Raw genomic sequence first — 19,620 nt, 5'->3', positions numbered from 1 at the left:
GGGAGGCAGTGGATAGATAATCTGTTGCCTTTGGGTCATGGAAGATATTTTTTAGTGATGGTTTTTGAGTTAGTCCTAGCAGTGGTGATACTAGAATCAAAATCAAAACCTGTGCCATGGGTGGCCCCAACAAGCTAGGTTTGGCCATTCATCTTTGGTAAGCCAGTCAGAAGAGCCAAATTAATAGCAAAAAGCAGGGAGGGGGACATTTATTCAGTGCGACACATTGGGAAGAGGGGCAGAGAGATCCAGCAACACCTTGAGTCTCTCTTTAGGGCTCTGACATGTGAGGTCTAAGTAGAGGGCCACAGTTCTCTATGCAACCAATTAGTCTCTGTCAGAGTGAATTCTTGCCTACCATTGCTTCAGTCTCATCCTACAAGGTGGTCTGAGAAATTGCTAGAACTGTGTGCTGGCACCAGGCTTCAGTGCTTTTCTTTTCCTAGCATGAGATTCCTGGGGGAATCTTTCAATTCCCTGGTGTTTGTTGTTTCCAGTAGTGGCATAGCTAAAAGGGAAGCTAAAGTTTCTCTTTGAAATATTCTCATTTCTGGGCCAGGAAGTTGTTTCAGTGGGTAAAGACTTGTCCATCAAGCTTGACAACCACAGTTAACTTCCTAGAATGTACATGGTAGAGAGGACTAACCTGCAAGGGGTCCTCTGACCTCCATGTGGTATGTGCATGAACACAAAAAGTTAATTAATGTAAAAGGAAAGCTGGATGTAGTGTCACATGCCTTTCATCTCAGTCTTAGTTCAGCGTCTAGATGTATCTCTTTGAGGTGGAGAACAGCCTGATCTACATAGCAAGTTTCAGGGATACAGAGTATTAAAAAAAAAACAAAGCCAAATCAAAATAGCACCAACAAAATTCTTTAGAAAAATTTCTTTTTCATTTTAGGCATTATGGTTACACTGATGAATATATGTATAATCAGAGTCTAGCAAGTTTCCTTCCTATCCTTTTTGATAAGGTCTTAACCCTATAGCCCAGGCTGGCCTGAAGCTCTCCATGCAGATTAGCAGTCTCACCTTGGCCCCTTAGAGGGATGCCACCATGACTAGCTTTAGAGCCAACATCCCCCCCAAGCGCCCAGCTATATATGCTAGGTAGGCTCTCTACCCATGGTTATCATCTCTAGCTCCAGAACCTACTTGTCCAGGTTTCTGAAGACTTACTTCATTCAATAAGCTTAAAATGATGGTAGCATTTTATTATGTTTCTAGAGTTCAACATTCAAAATACAGGCTTTCAGGTGCTTTAAATATGTGTATGGGTGTTTTGCCTGCATGTATGTATACCCTGTGATGCAGTGCCCTGGAAGGCCAGAAGAGGGCATCAGAACTTCTGGGACTGAATGGAGTTCTTGGGAGTACTGGGACTCACACCTGAGCCCTCTGCTAGAGAAAGCCAGTGCTCTTCACCATTGAGCCATCTTTCAGCCCATATGCAGGGACATTAGACCTAGATCTAGGAAAGGATCATAGAAATTATTTTATTAAAGGATAACTCTGTATAGTGAGTCATTTGGTTTTCAAATTTGAAAGAGAGACTTTAGTTGTTGAGAGAGAGTCTCATTCCAGGCTGGCCCTCTAACTTGTTATATAGCTGAGGCTGGACTAAAACACATGATTCTCCGGTGTCCACCTTTCAAGTGCTTGCTGAGATTATATGCATGGACCACTAAGCGGGGAGAAGCTAATTTTACTAGGTAGAAGATAACCTTCTCTAGTCTGATAGGGTAGAAGGCTGGAATTTGATTAGCATAAGTCTCTTCAGTCCCCTCAGAATAGGACTCACATGAGATTCCTGTTGTTGATTCTTTGGAAGAGGAAGTCCACTCATCTGAGAGACCATGGCAGCACTGCCTCCCCTACTTGAGTGAGTAAGTCACCTGTTCAGTTGGGCACCAAGGGCTGCTGTTAGCCTTTTCAGGACCTGCAGTCTTCAGAACAAGCTGCTTGTTATTAGCTTTCTCGTAGAACTTACAATATAACATGCTTTTTATTAATGTGATTTTCCTTCTCTTTTTGCAGTGATTATTTATTCAAGTTACTTCTGATTGGTGATTCTGGGGTTGGAAAGTCTTGCCTTCTCCTTAGGTTTGCAGTAAGTTGAAATTAAAATACTTTTACAAATAATGGTGTGCTTAGTTGTACAAATAATGCAGTGTTTTTGTTTGTTTTATTTTGTTTTAGTTAGACAAAAATTAAACAATTTTATATAGAGTTAATTCTTTCAGAGTTTATATATCCAAGTGCTCCCAAACAATGTGCCCCACCCCCAGTGGTATCTTAGACTGTTAAATAACTGGTGTTTTTAAAAGAAATTCAAGGGAAAGCTGGGTGTGGTAGTACATGCCTGTAATCTTTCCACTTGGGAAAGGAGGGGTATCACTTTGGGCTTGAAGTCAGTCCAAAAAAAAAAAAATGCAGTGCAGTATGGTGATAAGTTAGCGTCTAGTGCTCGCTGTAGAGGCTGATTGAGTCCTGTACTCAATCTCAGCTGGAGAGTAAGGTGAGATACTTGGCCTGTATTAAAGTGACCTGAAAAGAAAGACTCAAGCCATATTTTAATAGACTGAAGAGGAATGTTAGCAGCTGGAAGAGTGCGGGGTCACATGTTACATGTGCTGATGGTGACACATACAATCCTGTAAATCAGATTCAGCTCCAGAGCTGTGATAACATACGTCTCTGTAGACTTCTACTTTAATTGAAATTTGAAAAAGATCTTTAAGGTTTTGTTTGTTATTTCATAAGCCACTTGGGGCTAGTGGCTACCATATTGCCTAGGCGTTTACGTCATATGCTGTCTTTACTAGCGTCTGACTTGACTAAGTTGAGGTCCATCACTGTTTGCAGAATAATCTTAGGTATTGCCTTACAGTTCTGTGATGATTAGTCTTTCCATTCTGGATTTTTTTTTTTAAGTTATTTATTTTATTTATGAGTGATCTCTCTGCACATACACCATCTTGCCAGAAGAGGGCGTTAGATCCTATTATAAGATGGTTGTGAGCCACCATGTGGTTGCTGGGAGTTGAACTCAGGACCTCTGGGAAAGCAGTCAGTGCTCTTAACTACTGAGCCATCTCTCCAGCCCCAATTCTGGATTTTTTTTTTTTTTAAATGAAAGCTTCTTTTAGAACAGTTACTTACTCCAGGTGGTGACACATACCTTTAATCCCAGCACTTGGGAGGCAGAGGCAAGTGGATCTCTGTGAGTTTGAGGTCACCCTGGTCTACAGAAAGAATTCAGGATAGCCTGGGCTATACAGAGAAACCCTGCTTCAAAAAAAAAAAAAAAAAAAAAAAAAAAAAAAAAAAAAAAAAAAAAAAACACACACACACACACACAAAAACCCCCAACCAGTTACTTGTTTTTCTGTGTATGTTTATATGGGGTGGGAGTGCACACAAGCACAGTAGCAGGCTGAAGGTCAGAAGACAGCTTGCAGGATTGGTTCCTCCTTGTACTTTTTGGGTCCCAGGGGTTGACTTAAGTTGTTAGGCTTGGTGGCAGACAATTTTATCCTCTGAGCCATCTCAGGGGCCCTCATGAATTCTTTCATTTGAAATAGAGCCTCACTGTGTATCCCTGGCTGGCCTTCAATTTCTTAGACCAGGATGGCCTCATATTTTCAGTAACCTTTCTGCCCTAGACTCCCAAGCACTGAGATTACTGGCATGTCCCAAAAAAGAGAAACATTGGGTTAAAAAATTGACAAGAAACATGATAATAAATGATCACCTATTATTATAATGACCCCCTCCCCCGCCCAAAAAAACCTACCCAGTTCTTTCATAATCAGAATCTATCAATGGGCTTGCATTCAGCTGCAAAAAAGGACATCTTTAAAAAAAAAGAAAAGAAGAATTGTGGCTGGTGAAACGAGTCAGCAGGTAAAGATGCCTGCTGCCAAGCCTGATGACCTGAGCTTTGTCCCCAGGACTAATAGGGTGGAAGGAGAAAGCTGACTATCAAGGATTGTCCTATGACCTCCACATGTACACACTAGGCATGCACATGTCCACACACATACATGGAATGATTTTTAGAGACAGGGCCTCACTATGTACCCTTTGCTGAACTCACTATTAAAGTCCAGGCTGGCCATGAATTCACAGAGATCTGCCTATCCCTGTCTCTTGAGTGTTGGGATTAAAAGTGTGTGCCATTATGTGCAACTTAATAAAGTAATATATATTTTAAAAAACCAACTATTAATCTGAGTAAGGTGTGGTATGCCTACAATCTCAGGATTCCAAAATGTGAGTAGGAGGCTCATGTTTGAGGCCAGCATGAGCTACCAGCAGGACTTCCATGTCTATGAAATGCTCTCTAGACAAATCTCCAGGGATAGTAAATGGTTTGGTTGCCATGATCTCCAAGAGAAAAGGAAGTAGAAACTGCTAATGAGTTTCCTTTTGGGGTAGTGAAATATTCTGGAATTAAACAATGGTTGTACAGTTTGTGTTTACTAAAAACGACTGAGTTGCACACTGAACGGGATCCTTACATGCATTAAATTTCAATTTAAAAACTCAACCAGGATGTAAAACAGACTCTGGAGTACATCCCTAAGAGAAAAATGAAATGAGCATTGATTTGTGGTTAATGAATTGGATGTTTGAGGTACAAGAACTTTACTGATTGGCAGTTAGGAAAACACATGGGGGGTAGGGAAGCTCTGACAATTACAAAATCTTTTCCTGACATACATAAAGAATTTACCAAAAGACGTTGTCTTAGTTAAGGTTTCTATTGCTGTGAACAGACATCATGACCAAGGCAACTTTTATAAGGACAACATTTAATTGGGGCTGCCTTACAGGTTTAGAGGTTCAGGCCATTATTATCAAGGTGGGAACATGGTAGCATCCAGACAGGTATGGTGCAGGAGGAGCTGAGAGTTCTATATCTTCATCTGAAGGCTGCTAGCAGAATATTGCCTTCCAGGCAGCTAGGATGAGGGTTTTAAAACCCACCCACACAGTGACCCTGGGCCGATCATATACAGACTGTCACAGATGGATGAAAAAAAATAAAGAACACTTGAAAAATATCTCAAAGTAAAAAGAAACTTTCTAAATAATTAGTATTTTGTAACGAGATAATTAGAACACAAAACAAGACGGAGTCAGATGTTACAAACTTTGTTTAAAATGCAAGTAAACTTTAACAAATTTTCTCAGTTAAACGCTGACTTCATTAACTGTTCCTCCTTCAGGATGATACGTATACGGAAAGCTACATCAGCACAATTGGTGTGGATTTCAAGATACGAACTATAGAGTTAGACGGGAAAACAATCAAGCTTCAGATAGTAAGTAGTCTTGGAAATTATTTTGGTAAATGTACAGTTATATATGTATTTAGTATGCTAACAAAAGTTGGATATAAAGTTTCTTAAGAGTCATGCATTGATTCAGATTTTAGACCAGAAGACATTTCCCAGGCTTTCTTTTCTCATTGAAATTCCTTCTTTCTTCCTTTTGTTGATCTATTTGGAGGATTGAACCCGAGGTCTCCCATATGCTAGATCTGTACTCTATGTGGCGCTCCATTTCAGGTTCTCTGTTGAAATTCTGTTTGTAAAGCAGACTTTACTTAATCATCACATCAAGTCAGCCTTTTCTTCTGTTAAGTCAGAAGTCTGAGCTTTCCTTGTTTCACAGTGAGCGTTACATGGCATCTGCTGTGTGTCTCTTACTGTGCTGAGTGCTAGCGCATGTTAGAAGGGATCTGGGGAGCCTCTTTGCTCATGCTTTAAAGATAAAGTTCTGTGGGTGTTTCTCCTTTTTAAAGATCATATATTCCAATTGTAGAAACACAGAATTTTGTTGGAAGGAAACTCTTAAATATGCTTGTTTTACTCTTTATTTATTTATTTATTTATTTATTTATTTATTTATTTATTTGGTTTTTCGAGACAGGGTTTCTCTGTGTAGTTGTGTAGTCCTGGCTGTCCGGAACTCACTCTGTAGACCAGGCTGGCCTCGAACTCAGAAATCCTCCTGCCTGCCTCTGCCTCCCAAGTGCTGGGATTAAAGGTGTGCGCCACCACTGCCCAGCATGCTTGCTTTACTCTTAAAAAAATAAAAAGGATGCTCAGAGAATTGTTTGTCTAGGAGAGCCAAGTTGGTGAACCATAGCTCTCCATCTTCAACATGTGTCTCTGTGCTATCCATCCTTCACTCCTACCTCCAGTTGAATGCTTATGTCGTTAGTATGAGTCTAGGTACTGCCAGCATGTCTGTGAACTTAAAGGAGAGAAAAGTAATCATGGGGTCAGCATGATAGCTCAGCAGGTGCTTGATCAGTTAAGGCTGATGACCTGAGTTCGATTCCCAGGACCTATGTGGTCCTGTGTGGAGAGAAATAACTTCCTGCAAGTTGTCCTTTGACCTCTGTGTGCGTGCCATGGCAAGGGTGTTCTCAATATGAGTATCATCACACACACGGAGACATACAGACACACAAATGGACATGTGAGTGTGTATGCACACACAGTTAAGTAAATAGGCTTTTTGTTTGTTTGTTTAAGTTGGGTTTTAATCTTTAAGAATCAGTATGTTGTAGAGCAGGCTCAGTGTAAAGGAACACTGAAGACCATTGCTCTTTTCATGGAATTGGGTTGGGTGTTGCTCTGTGCTGAAGTCCTGAAGTTTGAGTCAAAATTATTATTTTGATTTTGATATTTCTTTCTTTTCTCTTTCTCTTGGGTTTTTGAGGCAGAGTTTCTCTGTGTAGCCCTGGCTGTTCTGGAACTCACTTTGTAGATCAGGCTGGCCTCAAACTCAGAGATCTGCTTGCCTCTGCCTCTCTACTGTGCTGGGGTTATGGGGATATGCCAAGCCTTTTGATCTTGACTTAGAAAAATAACAAGTTTGCTCAGCTCCAGCCCTTGCACTGTCACCTGGTTTACTAGTTTAGGAGGTAGGTTTGAGGATCACATGGCTCTTGCTATGTGTCTACCTTTATGTCCTTGGAAACAGCAGCTCAGTGGGTTCTGTGATATGCTACTGCATGATGTACCATGTGATACACTATTGTAGAGAATATCCACTTAGGCTTGCAGCCTAGGTAGCAATAGCATATGTAGTTATTAATCTCTACAGGATTTGTATATTTGAAGTATTTTAATTTTGTTACTTCCTTTGTCTGGAAAGGATCCTGCAGGTTACTCAATTTCATCTTCAGTAGGAATTTTCTTTCCTTATCTGGTGCTGTTACATAAACATATTTAGGAAATTCACCATTTTCAAAAGCAGCTACTTTGAGTTTACAAATGGCTCTAGCTATCCATTCTTTATATTGGGCTGGAGCCAGTGTCCTTTAACTTTTTTTGGAATTCCTCTGCAGTTTGAAGCTGTGTGAATCAGGTTAATTATTTTTCTGTTGGCATCCGACCTTCATGTTGATGTGATCTCACCCTTCTTCCTGCTCAGTTGATCATTCCTTTTTGGAGTTGTTTTTGGAACCTTGCATTTTCAAGTACCTTTTATAAAAAGGGTTTCCTAAAATACAGTATGATACCATATGAGACAAACTTTTCTAAATTTCTTAAAAAATTTCTTCCCTTTGGGTGTGGAGAGGTGGCTCAGTGCACTGGGGTTTCAATTCCCAGCACCTATGCTGCACACACTGTAATTTCAGCCCCATGAGATCCAGTGCCTTCTTGCCTCTGTGGCCAACAGGCATGCACTTAGTGCACAGACATGCAGGCAAAACACTCACACATATAAAAATAAAACAAAATAAAATTTCTTCCTTGGACTTCAGGGACTCAGTGCTTATTGTTAATCTACTAAAGAATGCAAATGGAATGCATGCGTGTGCATTTGTTGTTGCATTATCCTCATTCCCGAGTAGTCTGGACATTAGGATTTAGGTCTGCTGGTTTTTCATTTGGGGGATATGTGTAAAAAGGGTATATATGGCTGCAGATATGGTTCAGTAGAAAAAGTACTTGTAAATGTGAGGACCTGAATTCACCCATGAACACGCTGTGTCGGCATGGGAGCCCACTCGCCTGTACTCCATGGAAGGAGAGACAGTGGGTTACAGGAGCAAGGGATAGCTTTGCTAGCTGTTCCATGAGCTCTGTTCACCAACAGATCTTGCCTCAGTGAGTAAGGTGGAGTGTAATCCAAGAAGATTTTAGCCTTAGGTCTCTACATACACACACTGTACATACATACAAAAAGAAAATGTGTACACATCAGAGGGGTGGGGGAGGTAGGGAAAGAATATTCTGTGAATTGGTGTTATAAAAATTTAAATGCAAAATTGTGTGTCTAACCCATTGCATTTCAGCTTGTTGGGCTGGGTTTTTTTCTTCCAAGTGCTCTAAGTATTTTCCTTTGATGTTTTATGTTTAGTCGTGATGACCAGGTCTTCACTGATAGAGTAGTCAGGTTGGAAGACCCCAGAGCGGGGAAAGGAAATAAAGCCAGTATTGGTTTTATTTTGGATTTTAGATAAGTAGCTGCTAACCTTAAATATTATTTGCCATTTTTTTTTCTTTTCTCTCTCTCTTTACCATTTATCAGACCAGGCTGGCCCTGAACTAAGAGATCCACCTGTTTCTGCCTCCCAAGTGCTGGGATTAAAGGCGTGTGCCACCACATCCGGCTGCTTTCTTTATTATCTGGAAATTTGTTAATGTTCTATGCTTTGGAGGTGTTTTGAGACAGGCTTACTATGTAGCTGTGGCTGGCTTTGAATTTGTGGTAGTCCTGCATCTGTTTCCTCACTGCAGCTGGGACTACAGTTAGGCACCACTATGCCCGATTTTGTAAAAAAACCTGTTACTATAAAGTAATTAATATGCATCTGCATTTTATTATCTGTTGCACCATTATGTTTAACAAATTAACATTAATATCTTATATCTAGTTCTCACATTTCCCCAAATGTAGTCTGTGTGTGTGTGTGTGTGTGTGTTTGCTTGCTAGCATGTGTGCCTAAATGTTAAGGTATCCTTAAAATGAGTTACAAAGTTTTTATGGCTGATAATTATCAGCCAGACATGATGGTGCACACCTTTAATTCCAGCACTGGGGAGGCAGAGGCAGGTGGATCTGAGTTGGAGGATAGACTGGTCTACAAAATGAGTTTCAGGACAGCCAGGACTACACAGAAACCCCATCTTGAAAAACCAAACCAAAACAAAATAAAAAAAGTCTATTAATAATTTCATGTGTGTGGCACATCTGTGGAGGTCAGAAGATTTTTATTTTTGAAAGAGGGTCTCACACTGTATGGCCCTAGTTGGCCTAGACCTTGCTGTATAGATGAGGCTGGTGTTGAACCCACAGAGCTCCCCACCTGCCTTTGCCTCCTCAGTGCAGGGACTATAGGCATTAACTACCATTCTTGGCCAGAGGACAACTTCTTATAGTTTCTTCCTTCTATCATGGGTTCTAGGGATCGACTTCAGACTGTTGGGTTTCCATAGTTTTTGCTGGCCTATCTTGCCTGCCTTTCCCCATTCAAAAATATTTTAGTTTATGTATATATGAATACATGTGCCTGAAGAAACCAGAGGCACTGGATGCCTTTGAAGCTAGAGTTAGAAGCATTGGCAAACCACTTAATGTGGGTACTGGGAATTGAACACCGGCACTCTGGAAGACCAACATACCTTCTTAATCATCAAGCCATCTCTCCATGCCCTTTCTCCACTTAGGAAAAAAAAATGAGTTTTAAAGGTGTTTAGAAACATTTTCCTTACATTATTTTTGCTCAGACTGAGATAGCACCTCCTTGTTACACTAGAGCATGCCAGAGCCTGGCGTGTGACAAGTAGCTGCAGCCAAGAAGGGCTCTGGACTCTATTTTTACTGACAGCCTAGCATAGCTTATGTTCTCAAAGAATTTAGAATTTGGGTATCAGTACCACCTACTAAATCATAGGCATTATCTTCTCTTCTGGATTTTAACATATTTGGTACTTACAATGCAGTTTAATAATGTAAGCATTAAATACTGCTGGCATTTCAAGTCCTAATAATCTACAATTTTCTCTCTACTTTCCCCCAAGTATGTTTTAATGGAATTGTTTGCCTTTCCTGATTGTTTTTTATAGTGGGACACAGCAGGCCAGGAACGATTTCGAACAATCACCTCCAGTTACTACAGAGGAGCCCATGGCATCATAGTTGTCTATGATGTGACAGATCAGGTAAGTTTCTAGAGAATATTATGTGTTACCAACAGAGTAGGAGGTTACTTTTTGTGTATGTGTGTGGACTTTGACACAATCTCACTGTGTAGTTCTGGCTAACCTGAACCCACTATGTAGACAGGCCACCCTTGAATGCTTTTGAACAGCCCTATAACAACTTTTGGTCAGAAATTTATTTTTACTATTCAAGAAATAAAAACAATAACTCATTTTCTTGTAGCAAATGTTAAATCTGAAGTATCTGAATTATATAGTTAATTGGGAGATAACTTAAGAGATTTACCATTACAAGCAAAAGATAAGCGAATATGAATAGGGGAAGTAAATGCTACATTAGCATGAATCATGTGCCTCTAGTTCTTGGGAGGCTGAAATAGGATCTTAGGAGCTCACGAGATTGAGACCAGCCTAGGCAACATAGCAGGATCTCGTCTCAGGAAAGCAAACACCCAAAACAGACCTAACTTGCTAATTTTAAACATGTAGTCGGGTACCATAAGTTTTGTTTGTTCTTTAGGATGAGTTTCTCTATAGTCTTGGCTGTTTATAGATAAAGCTGACCTTAAGCTTAGAGATCTGTCTGCCTCTGTCCCCAAGCACTGGAACTAAAGGCATTCACCACCATGCCCAGCCTAATGTAAAATATTTTTATGTGAGAAACAAAACAGGGAAAATTCTTACCTGGTTTTTAGTAGATTTCTCCTCCCCATCCCATGTCTGGTAGTGGGGTCTAAGATCAGGGCTTTCAGGCTGTGGTGGCACACGCCTTTAATCCCAGCACTTGGGAGGCAGAAACAGGCAGATTTGTGAGTTCCAGGACAGCCAAGACTACACAGAAGAACCCTGTCTAGAAAAACAAAAGATCAGGGATTTCTGTATGCCCAGCAAACTGTCCATTAAGGCGCACCCTAGGCCAAATAATAATAGTGACACTGTTATTCTTCATAATCAGTTTTTTTTGTTTGTTTGGTTTGGTTTGGTTTGGTTTGAGTCAGGATCTCACTGTGTAGTTCTGGCTGACCTGCAGCTGCTTTTGTAGACTGGGCTGGCTTGGAACTCAAGAGATCAATCAGTCTGTGTCTGTCTCCTAAGTACTGGAATTAAAGCCGTGCCAATGCATCCACTCATAAACCAGAATTTTACTGTTTCAGAAGCTAGGTCTTGTCAATATTTAAAATTTCAATTTAAAATTGGTCTTGCCTGTCATTAAGCTTCCACTGTTCCCCCTTCCAGATAAGTTATTTTCATGTCAGGCTTTGAGTCCTTCTTACCACTAACTGGGTGTTAGTTGATTTCTTTCCTTAGTTACAGCTAATAGTGGCCTCAAGCGCTTCTCAGGTGATGATCACCATTCTTCTCTCCTTAGGAGTCCTTCAATAATGTTAAACAGTGGCTGCAGGAGATAGATCGCTATGCTAGTGAGAATGTCAACAAGTTGTTGGTAGGGAACAAATGTGACCTGACCACAAAGAAAGTCGTAGACTACACAACAGCAAAGGTATGTATGAGGTTTGACTTTCACTGAATTATGGGGACTGCCTCTTTAAAAGCCAGTGAACTTAGTGCCCCATTCCCATTTCAGAAGGCAGTAGCAGACTGAGTCAGAAAGATTTCCCATTGTTCATTGTGCCTTTCTATTCTCTCAGGAATTTGCAGATTCCCTTGGAATTCCATTTTTGGAAACCAGTGCTAAGAATGCAACTAATGTAGAACAGTCTTTCATGACGATGGCAGCGGAGATTAAAAAACGAATGGGTCCTGGAGCAACAGCTGGTGGTGCAGAGAAGTCCAATGTTAAAATCCAGAGCACTCCAGTCAAGCAGTCAGGGGGAGGCTGCTGCTAAAATCCGCCTCCATCCTTTTCTCACAGCAATGAATTCGCAATCTGAACCCAAGTGAAAAACAAATTGCCTGAATTGTACTGTATGTAGCTGCACTACAACAGATTCTTACCGTTTCCACAAGGTCAGAGATTGTCAATGGTCAATACTGACTTTTTTTTTTATTCCCTTGACTCAAGACAGCTAACTTCATTTTCAGAACTGTTTTAAACCTTTGTGTGCTGGTTTATAAAATAATGTGTGTAATCCTTGTTGCTTTCCTGATACCAGATCGTTTCCCGTGGTTGGTTAGAATATATTTTGTTTTGATGTTTATATTGGCATGTTTAGATGTTGGGTTTAGTCTTCTGAAGATGAAGTTCAGCCATTTTGTATCAAACAGCACAACCAGTGTCTGTCAGTTTCCATGCATAAAGTTTAGTGAGACGTTATATGTAAGATCTGATTTGCTAGTTCTTCCTGGTAGAGTTATAAATGGAAAGATTACACTATCTGATTAATAGTTTCTTCATACTCTGCATATAATTTGTGGCTGCAGAATATTGTAATTTGTTGCACACTATGTAACAAAACTGAAGATATGTTTAATAAATATTGTACTTATTGGAAGTAATATCAAACTGTATGGTGATAAGTATTGTTTTAATTCCTATGGTTAAAGGGAACTAGAGCTTTGCATTATACTCAACAGCCATGTGTGTGCAGCAAGGGCACTGTAGACCTGTCTTAATAGCACAGCATCCAGTGATTGCTTTCTAGTAATAGGTCTGATGAGTGACCTAGAGAAGCTTTTATGTTGTGTAGAGACTTCACCAACTTCATTGGTTCAAGGAACTCAAACTGTATGGAAAGAATGTGTGCTTCCTAGCGCTTCATCTCCAGCCCAAACCATCTGAAGTGGCTTCACCAGCAACCCTGCTCCATGCATCTGTGGTAGAGATGGAGAGCAGCACACGCTTCCTCATAGGCAGTGATCTGGTAATACGTGCTGGCGTCTCTCCATGCCAAGTCTGATGGAACACACACCTTTTTCTTTCTTTTTTCTTTTTTATTTTTTTGGCTATTGGAGACAGGCTTTCTCTGTATCCCTGGCTGTCCTGGAACTCTCTCTGTAGACCAGGCTGGCTTCAAACTCGGATCCACCTGTCTCTGAGTGCTGAGATTAAAGGTGTGCGCCACCATGCCTGGCTTTTGTCCCTTTTATTTTTTGAGACATGATCTCACTAGGTAGCCCTGGCTAGCCTGGAATTTAAGTATGTATAACAGGCTGGCACCCCCCCCCCCCAATTCATCTGCTTTTTCCTCAAAAGTGCTGGGATTAAAGGCATGTCTCAGACGAACCTATTTTTTGAGACAGTGTCTCATAGCTCAAGAGGCCTCAAATTTCACTTGTCACCAAGGATGGCCTTGAACTCCTAATCCTCCTGCTTCCACTTGAGGCATCAACTTTATTTATCCTTTCCAATTGTAAGACTCATGTTGGAGGAGAGTTTAAGCATTAGACTAGAAAGCAGGAAATGTTGATTGCCCTAATTGTAGAAATTCTATCCCCCCAAAATAACTGAAAATATGAACCCTAGATGGGAATGATGGGAGAAATAATATATTTATTTCGGTGAAATTTTGCATGTGTGAAAGTTTTGTTAACTAGGACCTTTGAGATCCTAGACTTTGCTTTTGTCTTACTGTGGGAAACAAAGTCTTGCAGACACTAGCATTTTAAGGTGACAAAGGTTAGAGATTGTTTCCTTTGGTTTAAGCAGCAGCCAAGCATTCTTCAATTGGGGGCCTAGGGTGTGGCTGTTGACAACACATTTTATTATGGGGTCTTTAATGATAAAATATTAAACTAAAAATAAGCCAAAAATTACAGGTTTATTTTTCACTAAACAGACAATTGAAATACATGGTACAAAAATAAGTGGGAAGATTATTGTAAAATGAAAAATGGACAGAATAAATATTCAATTTAATTTTCCATCTATGAGAATTTCACAATAAAATCATAGTTTACTTTGTATTATAGATGCGCTTGTCGGGTCTATTCATCCTTATATATAAAAAGGTAACTGGAAATTCCTCAACTCACCAGTAATTGGGTCAGTATCTTTTGTATTGTAGCTGTTGGGGTTTTTTCTTGTCGATACAAAGGGAGAAAGAGTTCATAAACTATTTTCTATCATAACTAAATGATACAAAACCAATATAAGATGAAATGATGCCAAGCACAAGTTGTTTAAACTATCAGCTCATTCTGTTAGCAGAAAACATTACTTGAATTTATTTTTAATATAAATATATTTACAGACTTTGTAAAGTAAAATTCTAGTGCTCTTTCCCCACTGGCAGCAAGATGAGGGCTTCCCAGACCATTTCAGCATGCTTCGATATTTGCTTTTACATATGTGTTGATAATTGTTGTTTTGGAGGGGGAAAGAACCCATTTTTCAAGTATAAACATTACAAGACTGTTGGGGGCTCTAATTTGTTCACATAATAAAAAACTATCCCTTGATGTATTTTAAGAAATTACTGCCATAGAGTAACTTGCACATGAAGCACATTCTCTAAGTGGCCATGGCTCACCCTAACTTCCTGTTAGAAGTTCCCTCAGCACATATCTGGCCATACCTTGTACCCCTATGTCTCCTTTGGGTTCCATCTAAGTTTCAAATCAGCCTGTGTTTGAATTCTCTTGTTTTGTGCTAGAGCTTAGCTGTAGACCTGTAAGAACTCTGTCTTGAGATGCTACTTTACTGTGAATTCACTGAACTGTAAGAGACCCATTTATAAATTTTCTAAAAAGGCTATTTGAGTCTAGCCTGGCCACATTTGCACATGGAAATGGCGGTGACATCTGAGGCTGAGACAAGTTTAGCTCAAATGTAACACACACCAGAAGATATAATTAACAGTTGTGTTGATATTCCTAAATGGCATTCACAGCCAAGGTCACAGTTACACCCTTTAGTTACAAAAAAGTCTTATCTTTTTGTTACAAAGAGGATGAGCAAAAGCATAGACTGTGTTCAGGCAAGTCCTCTGCTGGGAAACCATGTCCACCGTCAGCTGAATTGATTGTAATCACACATGAACGAAGCGGAGTGCCCTGTTTGCCCCGTTCTGCGTTTAGTTGGTGCAGCTGGCTACTCTCGAAGAGACTCCCCTGGCTTTCATGCTTGTCAAATGGGTTTAATACCTGAGGGCTCCTAACATATTGGTGGGAAGGCAGTTTAAACATCAAAGAGGTAAGATGTGTTTTTAACCAATTCTAGGTTTTATAGGATGCTTTACATTTAACCTAATTATGTGCTAGAAAAGTTTTGTTTTAGCCTTTTTGAAAGCACTTTTTGCATCATGTATAGTATAAGAAATAAGCTTAACTTATGAGATGGCAGAATAAAACTAATTTGAGCTGGGCAGTTGTGGTACATGACCTTAAACCCAAAACTTGGGAGACAGAGGCAGGTGGATCTCTGTGAGTTTGAGGCCAGCCTGGTCTACAGAGGGAGTCCCAGTACAGCCAGGGTTCTCTTACATAGAGAAACCTTGTCTCAAAAAGCCAAAACCAAACCAGTAACAATAAAATTTTTAATTTGGGTCATGCCCATAAACATTATGGTAAGTCATGCTGTGTAGCAGCAGGCATGTGAAAATACTGTATTTTATATATACTTACTGAATAGCTAATCTTTTCTTCTTTATAAAGCCCTGGCCAGCTTGGACTCTAATTAACAAACCAGGCTGGCCTCAAACTCAAAGAACTACTCTCAAGTGCTAGGATTAAAGTCATGTACATGCTTATCTAAATAGCTTTTTTTTTTTTTTTTTTTTTTTTTTTTTTTTAAAAGCTGAGAAGCCCACCTTTGATACTTTGTGGAATTTGTGGTAGCCAGCATATAAACACTTTGCTTCAAAAGCTGTAACTGATGCTTTGAACAACTGATAGATATGGACCTAGATAGATAGAGGTCCATACAATTTTTTTCTTCCTGACAAGGTACTACCCATCCCAGACCACAAAGACTCCCTCCCCCCTTTTCATCACCACAGCTGCTTTAATTTAAGTAGGGATCAGACCGTGTGGCCGTTCCCACCCATTCTCTTCCTTTGACTAGTCTTCCAAGGGAAAGAGGGAGCGGACCGAGTGCCCCAGAGGGAAGCAAAAGCCTGCAGCTCAGAGCAGGCCAACTCCTGAGGCATTCTCGATATGGTTGAAGTGGAGACTAACCACTACAGGTGGCACTGATAGAATGCTGCCAAGGGACGCTGTAGAGTCCTCACTCCCTGTGGACTGTGGGCTGACCTCACCCCACAGCTCTGGCCGCTAACATTTCTCCTCTCCTAGATCCCACCCTCTATGCCTGAGAACCCCAAGTACTTGGAACCTTCTTCTTCAGCAGTTTTCTGTAAATGGCCTCAACACATTTTATCTGCTGGTTAAACAGAAGGGGGTACATGAGACCCACAAGTCTTAGTATTTTATCAAATAATTGTAAAGCCACATATTTTTGGTAGAAAAGCACCAAAGGAAAAGGCCTTAGTTTGGAGGGATTCGTGGTAAAAGAAAACAGTAACTCAAGAACCCTTCAGAGAGAAAGGCATCTTAAAGTCTGTTAAAGTTGATTTTTTCCCCTGCCTTAACTGTTTCATGGCCCTTACAAGGGGTTCTTCAGTTTTCTTCCCAGAGTGCCATCTTCACTGATGGTCCCCCCTCTGCCTGCAAGAGAGAACAGCACCTGTTAGTCATGGTGCAGAGGCAGAAATGGTGCTACCACATCTACTTCACTTTGATGCAAATACAAGTCCCCTTTACTACTTTAAAAAAAAAAAAAAAAAAAAAAAAAAAAGATGGTCTTGCTATGTAGCCTAGACTGGTTTCTATAAATCAATCCTCTTGCTTCAGCCTCCAGAAGGCTGAGATTACAGGTCTGTATCACCATCCTCCCTCTGCTGGAGTCTCTGCTCTTGACAGATTTCCAGCATTTGCTCACTGAGATTTATTTAATAAACGTTTTGTAAGAGGAAGTTTCAAAAAAAAAAAAAAATGCAGTACATTGTGGGATTCTGAAGTGACAGGTAGCAGAGGTCCCAGGACAGGCACCAGGCAACCCTGCTTCTCTTGGCTTCTATCTCATTCCCAGTATTAGATGTTACGTCTCTAAGCTGTGTCATCCCCGTCTCTGGAGAATGATCTGTGAAGGCCCTTTGTAGCCTAGAGATCTGCAGGTAACTGGGCTTTGTAGATGTTTGTGTTGTCAGAGATGCTTGGAGACACGTGCTAAATGGGATGGGCGAGACGAGTACAGGACGGGGAGTCTGGTCACAGCCCCACACTGGAGACAGCAGCACTGTAAGGATGACGGCTGCTGACTGTGGGTAGTAGCAGAGGTAGAGTGAACACAGGTATGAGAATGTGGGACACTGCTCAGCAAGACATGTAAACAGATACTGGAACAAAGTGAGTTCTACCATAGCAAGACCCAGGTTCCTGGCAAGGGTAGTGACTCCTTCAGTACCACGGGCAGTCTTCCTTCAGTACATTTGTTTCAACGAGTATTACCCCAGCCAAGTGTCTAAGAACTAATTATTGCCTAGGACAGCCTTGTGCCCTTATTAACAACAACTTCTCGATTGGGTTTCTCTACTTACTCAGCTAAAGCCCTTCATGTGGGTGTTGTTCTGTTGCTGTTGGCCTGTTGTCAGGGATAAGGGTGCAGCCGGCCAGCATGTCCAGAGAGGCTAAGATAGAGTCATATAGATGATCTGCACGGCTCTCCAGCTCACCAGACTGCTTTGCGATCCTTCCAAGGACATCCTTTAAAACTAATGGTCAGGTTATAAAAAGGTACGGTATTTTGCTCAGATAAGACTGTAATAGTGACTTCTCCCTACCCCAGCAGGGTCTCATGTAGCTCAGGCTGACCCCTAACTATCTGATATGACCTTGAATTATTATTATTATTATTATTATTTTTGGTTTCTTAGGGTTTCTTCTCTGTGTAGCCCTGGCTGTCCTGGAACTCACTCTAGACCAGGCTGGCCTCAAACTCAGAAATCCACCTGCCTCTGCCTCCCAAGCGCTGGGATTAAAGGTGTGAGCCACCACTGCCCAGCGACCTTGAACTTTTGATACAGGTATATAACACTGCATAAACTACTGTAGTGTTTATGCCTTTCTGGGGACTGAAGCCAAGGTTTTACGTAAGATAGGCAAACACTACCAACTGAGCCACACTCCCAAGCCCATCTAATCTTCTTTTAAACAGTGATGTTCCAAAGGCTCCAGAGGCTTATGTATTGGGGAAGTTTGTGGACTTTGGGGGGTAAGAAGGATCAGTGACCAAACTGGAGGAGGAATGGTTTGAGAATAGGCTAAGATTCAGTCCTGCATTCCTAAGGAGAAGAGGGAGGTGCTAGGGGTAGAGTACTCACAAATGGCTGGCTGTTTTGTCAAATACAAAAGCTGCTTGCTTCCTGTGCTCTAACAGCTGTGTTAAAAGCTCCCTAGCTTCCTGCCAGAGAGCAACATCTGCCAGCAGAGGCTGAGAAAGGGGAAGTCTTTGTTCTGCTCACAATGTGGACTAGATGGGCCCGGAAGGGAAGGAGCAGCGGGCTGGGTGTGTTGAGTCCCTTTAGGAAGGCACGTCAGGGCAAAGTGCTGGCCTGGAGCTGGTGGCAGAGGTATGTTGTCAGGGTGGCGTTCAGTCTTCCTGTGTCAGTGGAATTCTGGGGCTTTTTATTTGAAACTATGAACAGGTCACGGAAAGAAAGGCTAAAAGGGGTACAGAACAGGTTTCTTTTTCTTAAGCTTTATTGTGTACAGTGTTCTACCTGCAGGACAGAAGAGGGCACCAGATCTCATTGTAGATGGTTATGAGCCACCATGTGGTTGCTGGGAATTGAACTCAGGACCTCTGGAAAGGCAGACAATGCTCTTAACCTCTGAGCCATCTCTCCAGCCTTTTTTTCCTGTTTTTTTATTTTTTTTCGCTTTAATTGTATACATACATATGGGGGCCTCATTTGGTGTAATTCCCATGAGTCCCAGTCACATGACTCATAAGCAGTGGAGTGTAAAACAAAATGTCAGCCTATATTTCTGTAACTAGGTCAAACTTCCTTTGGCAGGGTGCTGACATAGGGGCCTCTTGGCAGTAGGGGCAAGCCTCAGTCACACTCTTGCAGTTACACTTGGAGCCAAGTAAGAGAGCAGGCTCTGAAGAACCAGTGTGGAATGGTGTGTGTGTTGACAGAAGGCTTTTGGGAAGAGGAAGTACGAAATGTAAAGACTAACTTGAAACTTGAACAAAACTGCTAAGCTTTCCAATTATTCCAGGCAGAGGGCTGGGAGTGGTTAGAGTACCAATCTGAAGGTGTCTGGATTAGTATCTGAGACTCAAAGAAAACCAAAAGCCTCTTCTGGCCAGTCTGACCCCTAAGTCTCTTCTCAGAGTAGGACAAAGTGGGGTGTTCTTGTTGGCTTACTCATTTAAGTAGTAATGGATTTATTTCAAAGTGAAAGTCAAAATAGCTTTAGGCAGCCTTCTATTAAACATGGCCTCTGTGAAGAGAAGGCCTAT

General features: G+C 41.1%; 2 protein-coding genes across 9 annotated transcripts in view; one reads left to right on the top strand and one right to left on the bottom strand.

Moving 5' to 3' along the window:
- Rab1a (RAB1A, member RAS oncogene family) overlaps window positions 1-14,062 on the top strand; it is a 27,254-nt gene extending 13,192 nt beyond the window's left edge. Inside the window, exons 2-6 of the mRNA XM_034508480.2 lie at window positions 2,038-2,110; window positions 5,235-5,330; window positions 10,098-10,193; window positions 11,563-11,694; window positions 11,843-14,062. Coding sequence (XP_034364371.1) covers window positions 2,038-2,110; window positions 5,235-5,330; window positions 10,098-10,193; window positions 11,563-11,694; window positions 11,843-12,040 — 595 coding nt within the window. The 3' untranslated portion in view covers window positions 12,041-14,062. The remainder of the gene's footprint in view (window positions 1-2,037; window positions 2,111-5,234; window positions 5,331-10,097; window positions 10,194-11,562; window positions 11,695-11,842) is intronic.
- Cep68 (centrosomal protein 68) overlaps window positions 13,350-19,620 on the bottom strand; it is a 22,508-nt gene continuing 16,237 nt past the window's right edge. For 2 of the 8 annotated variants that reach the window (XR_013111742.1, XR_013111743.1), the window contains 2 exons: window positions 17,690-17,855; window positions 13,350-16,757 (listed from right to left, as the gene is read on the bottom strand). Coding sequence is in view for 2 of the 8 variants with exons in the window: in XM_034509120.2 (XP_034365011.1) it covers window positions 17,694-17,863 (170 nt within the window). In the remaining 6 variants the exon portion in view is untranslated. Of the gene's footprint in view, window positions 16,758-17,689; window positions 17,864-19,620 lie in introns of those variants that run through there. The other 6 variants (XM_034509120.2, XM_076938088.1, XM_076938084.1 and 3 more) reach the window with 3 other exon arrangements.

Source organism: Arvicanthis niloticus, chromosome 7, assembly GCF_011762505.2.
Source record: "Arvicanthis niloticus isolate mArvNil1 chromosome 7, mArvNil1.pat.X, whole genome shotgun sequence".
Classification (NCBI taxonomy): domain Eukaryota; kingdom Metazoa; phylum Chordata; class Mammalia; order Rodentia; family Muridae; genus Arvicanthis; species Arvicanthis niloticus.
This window is presented reverse-complemented; position numbering and strand designations above follow the sequence as displayed.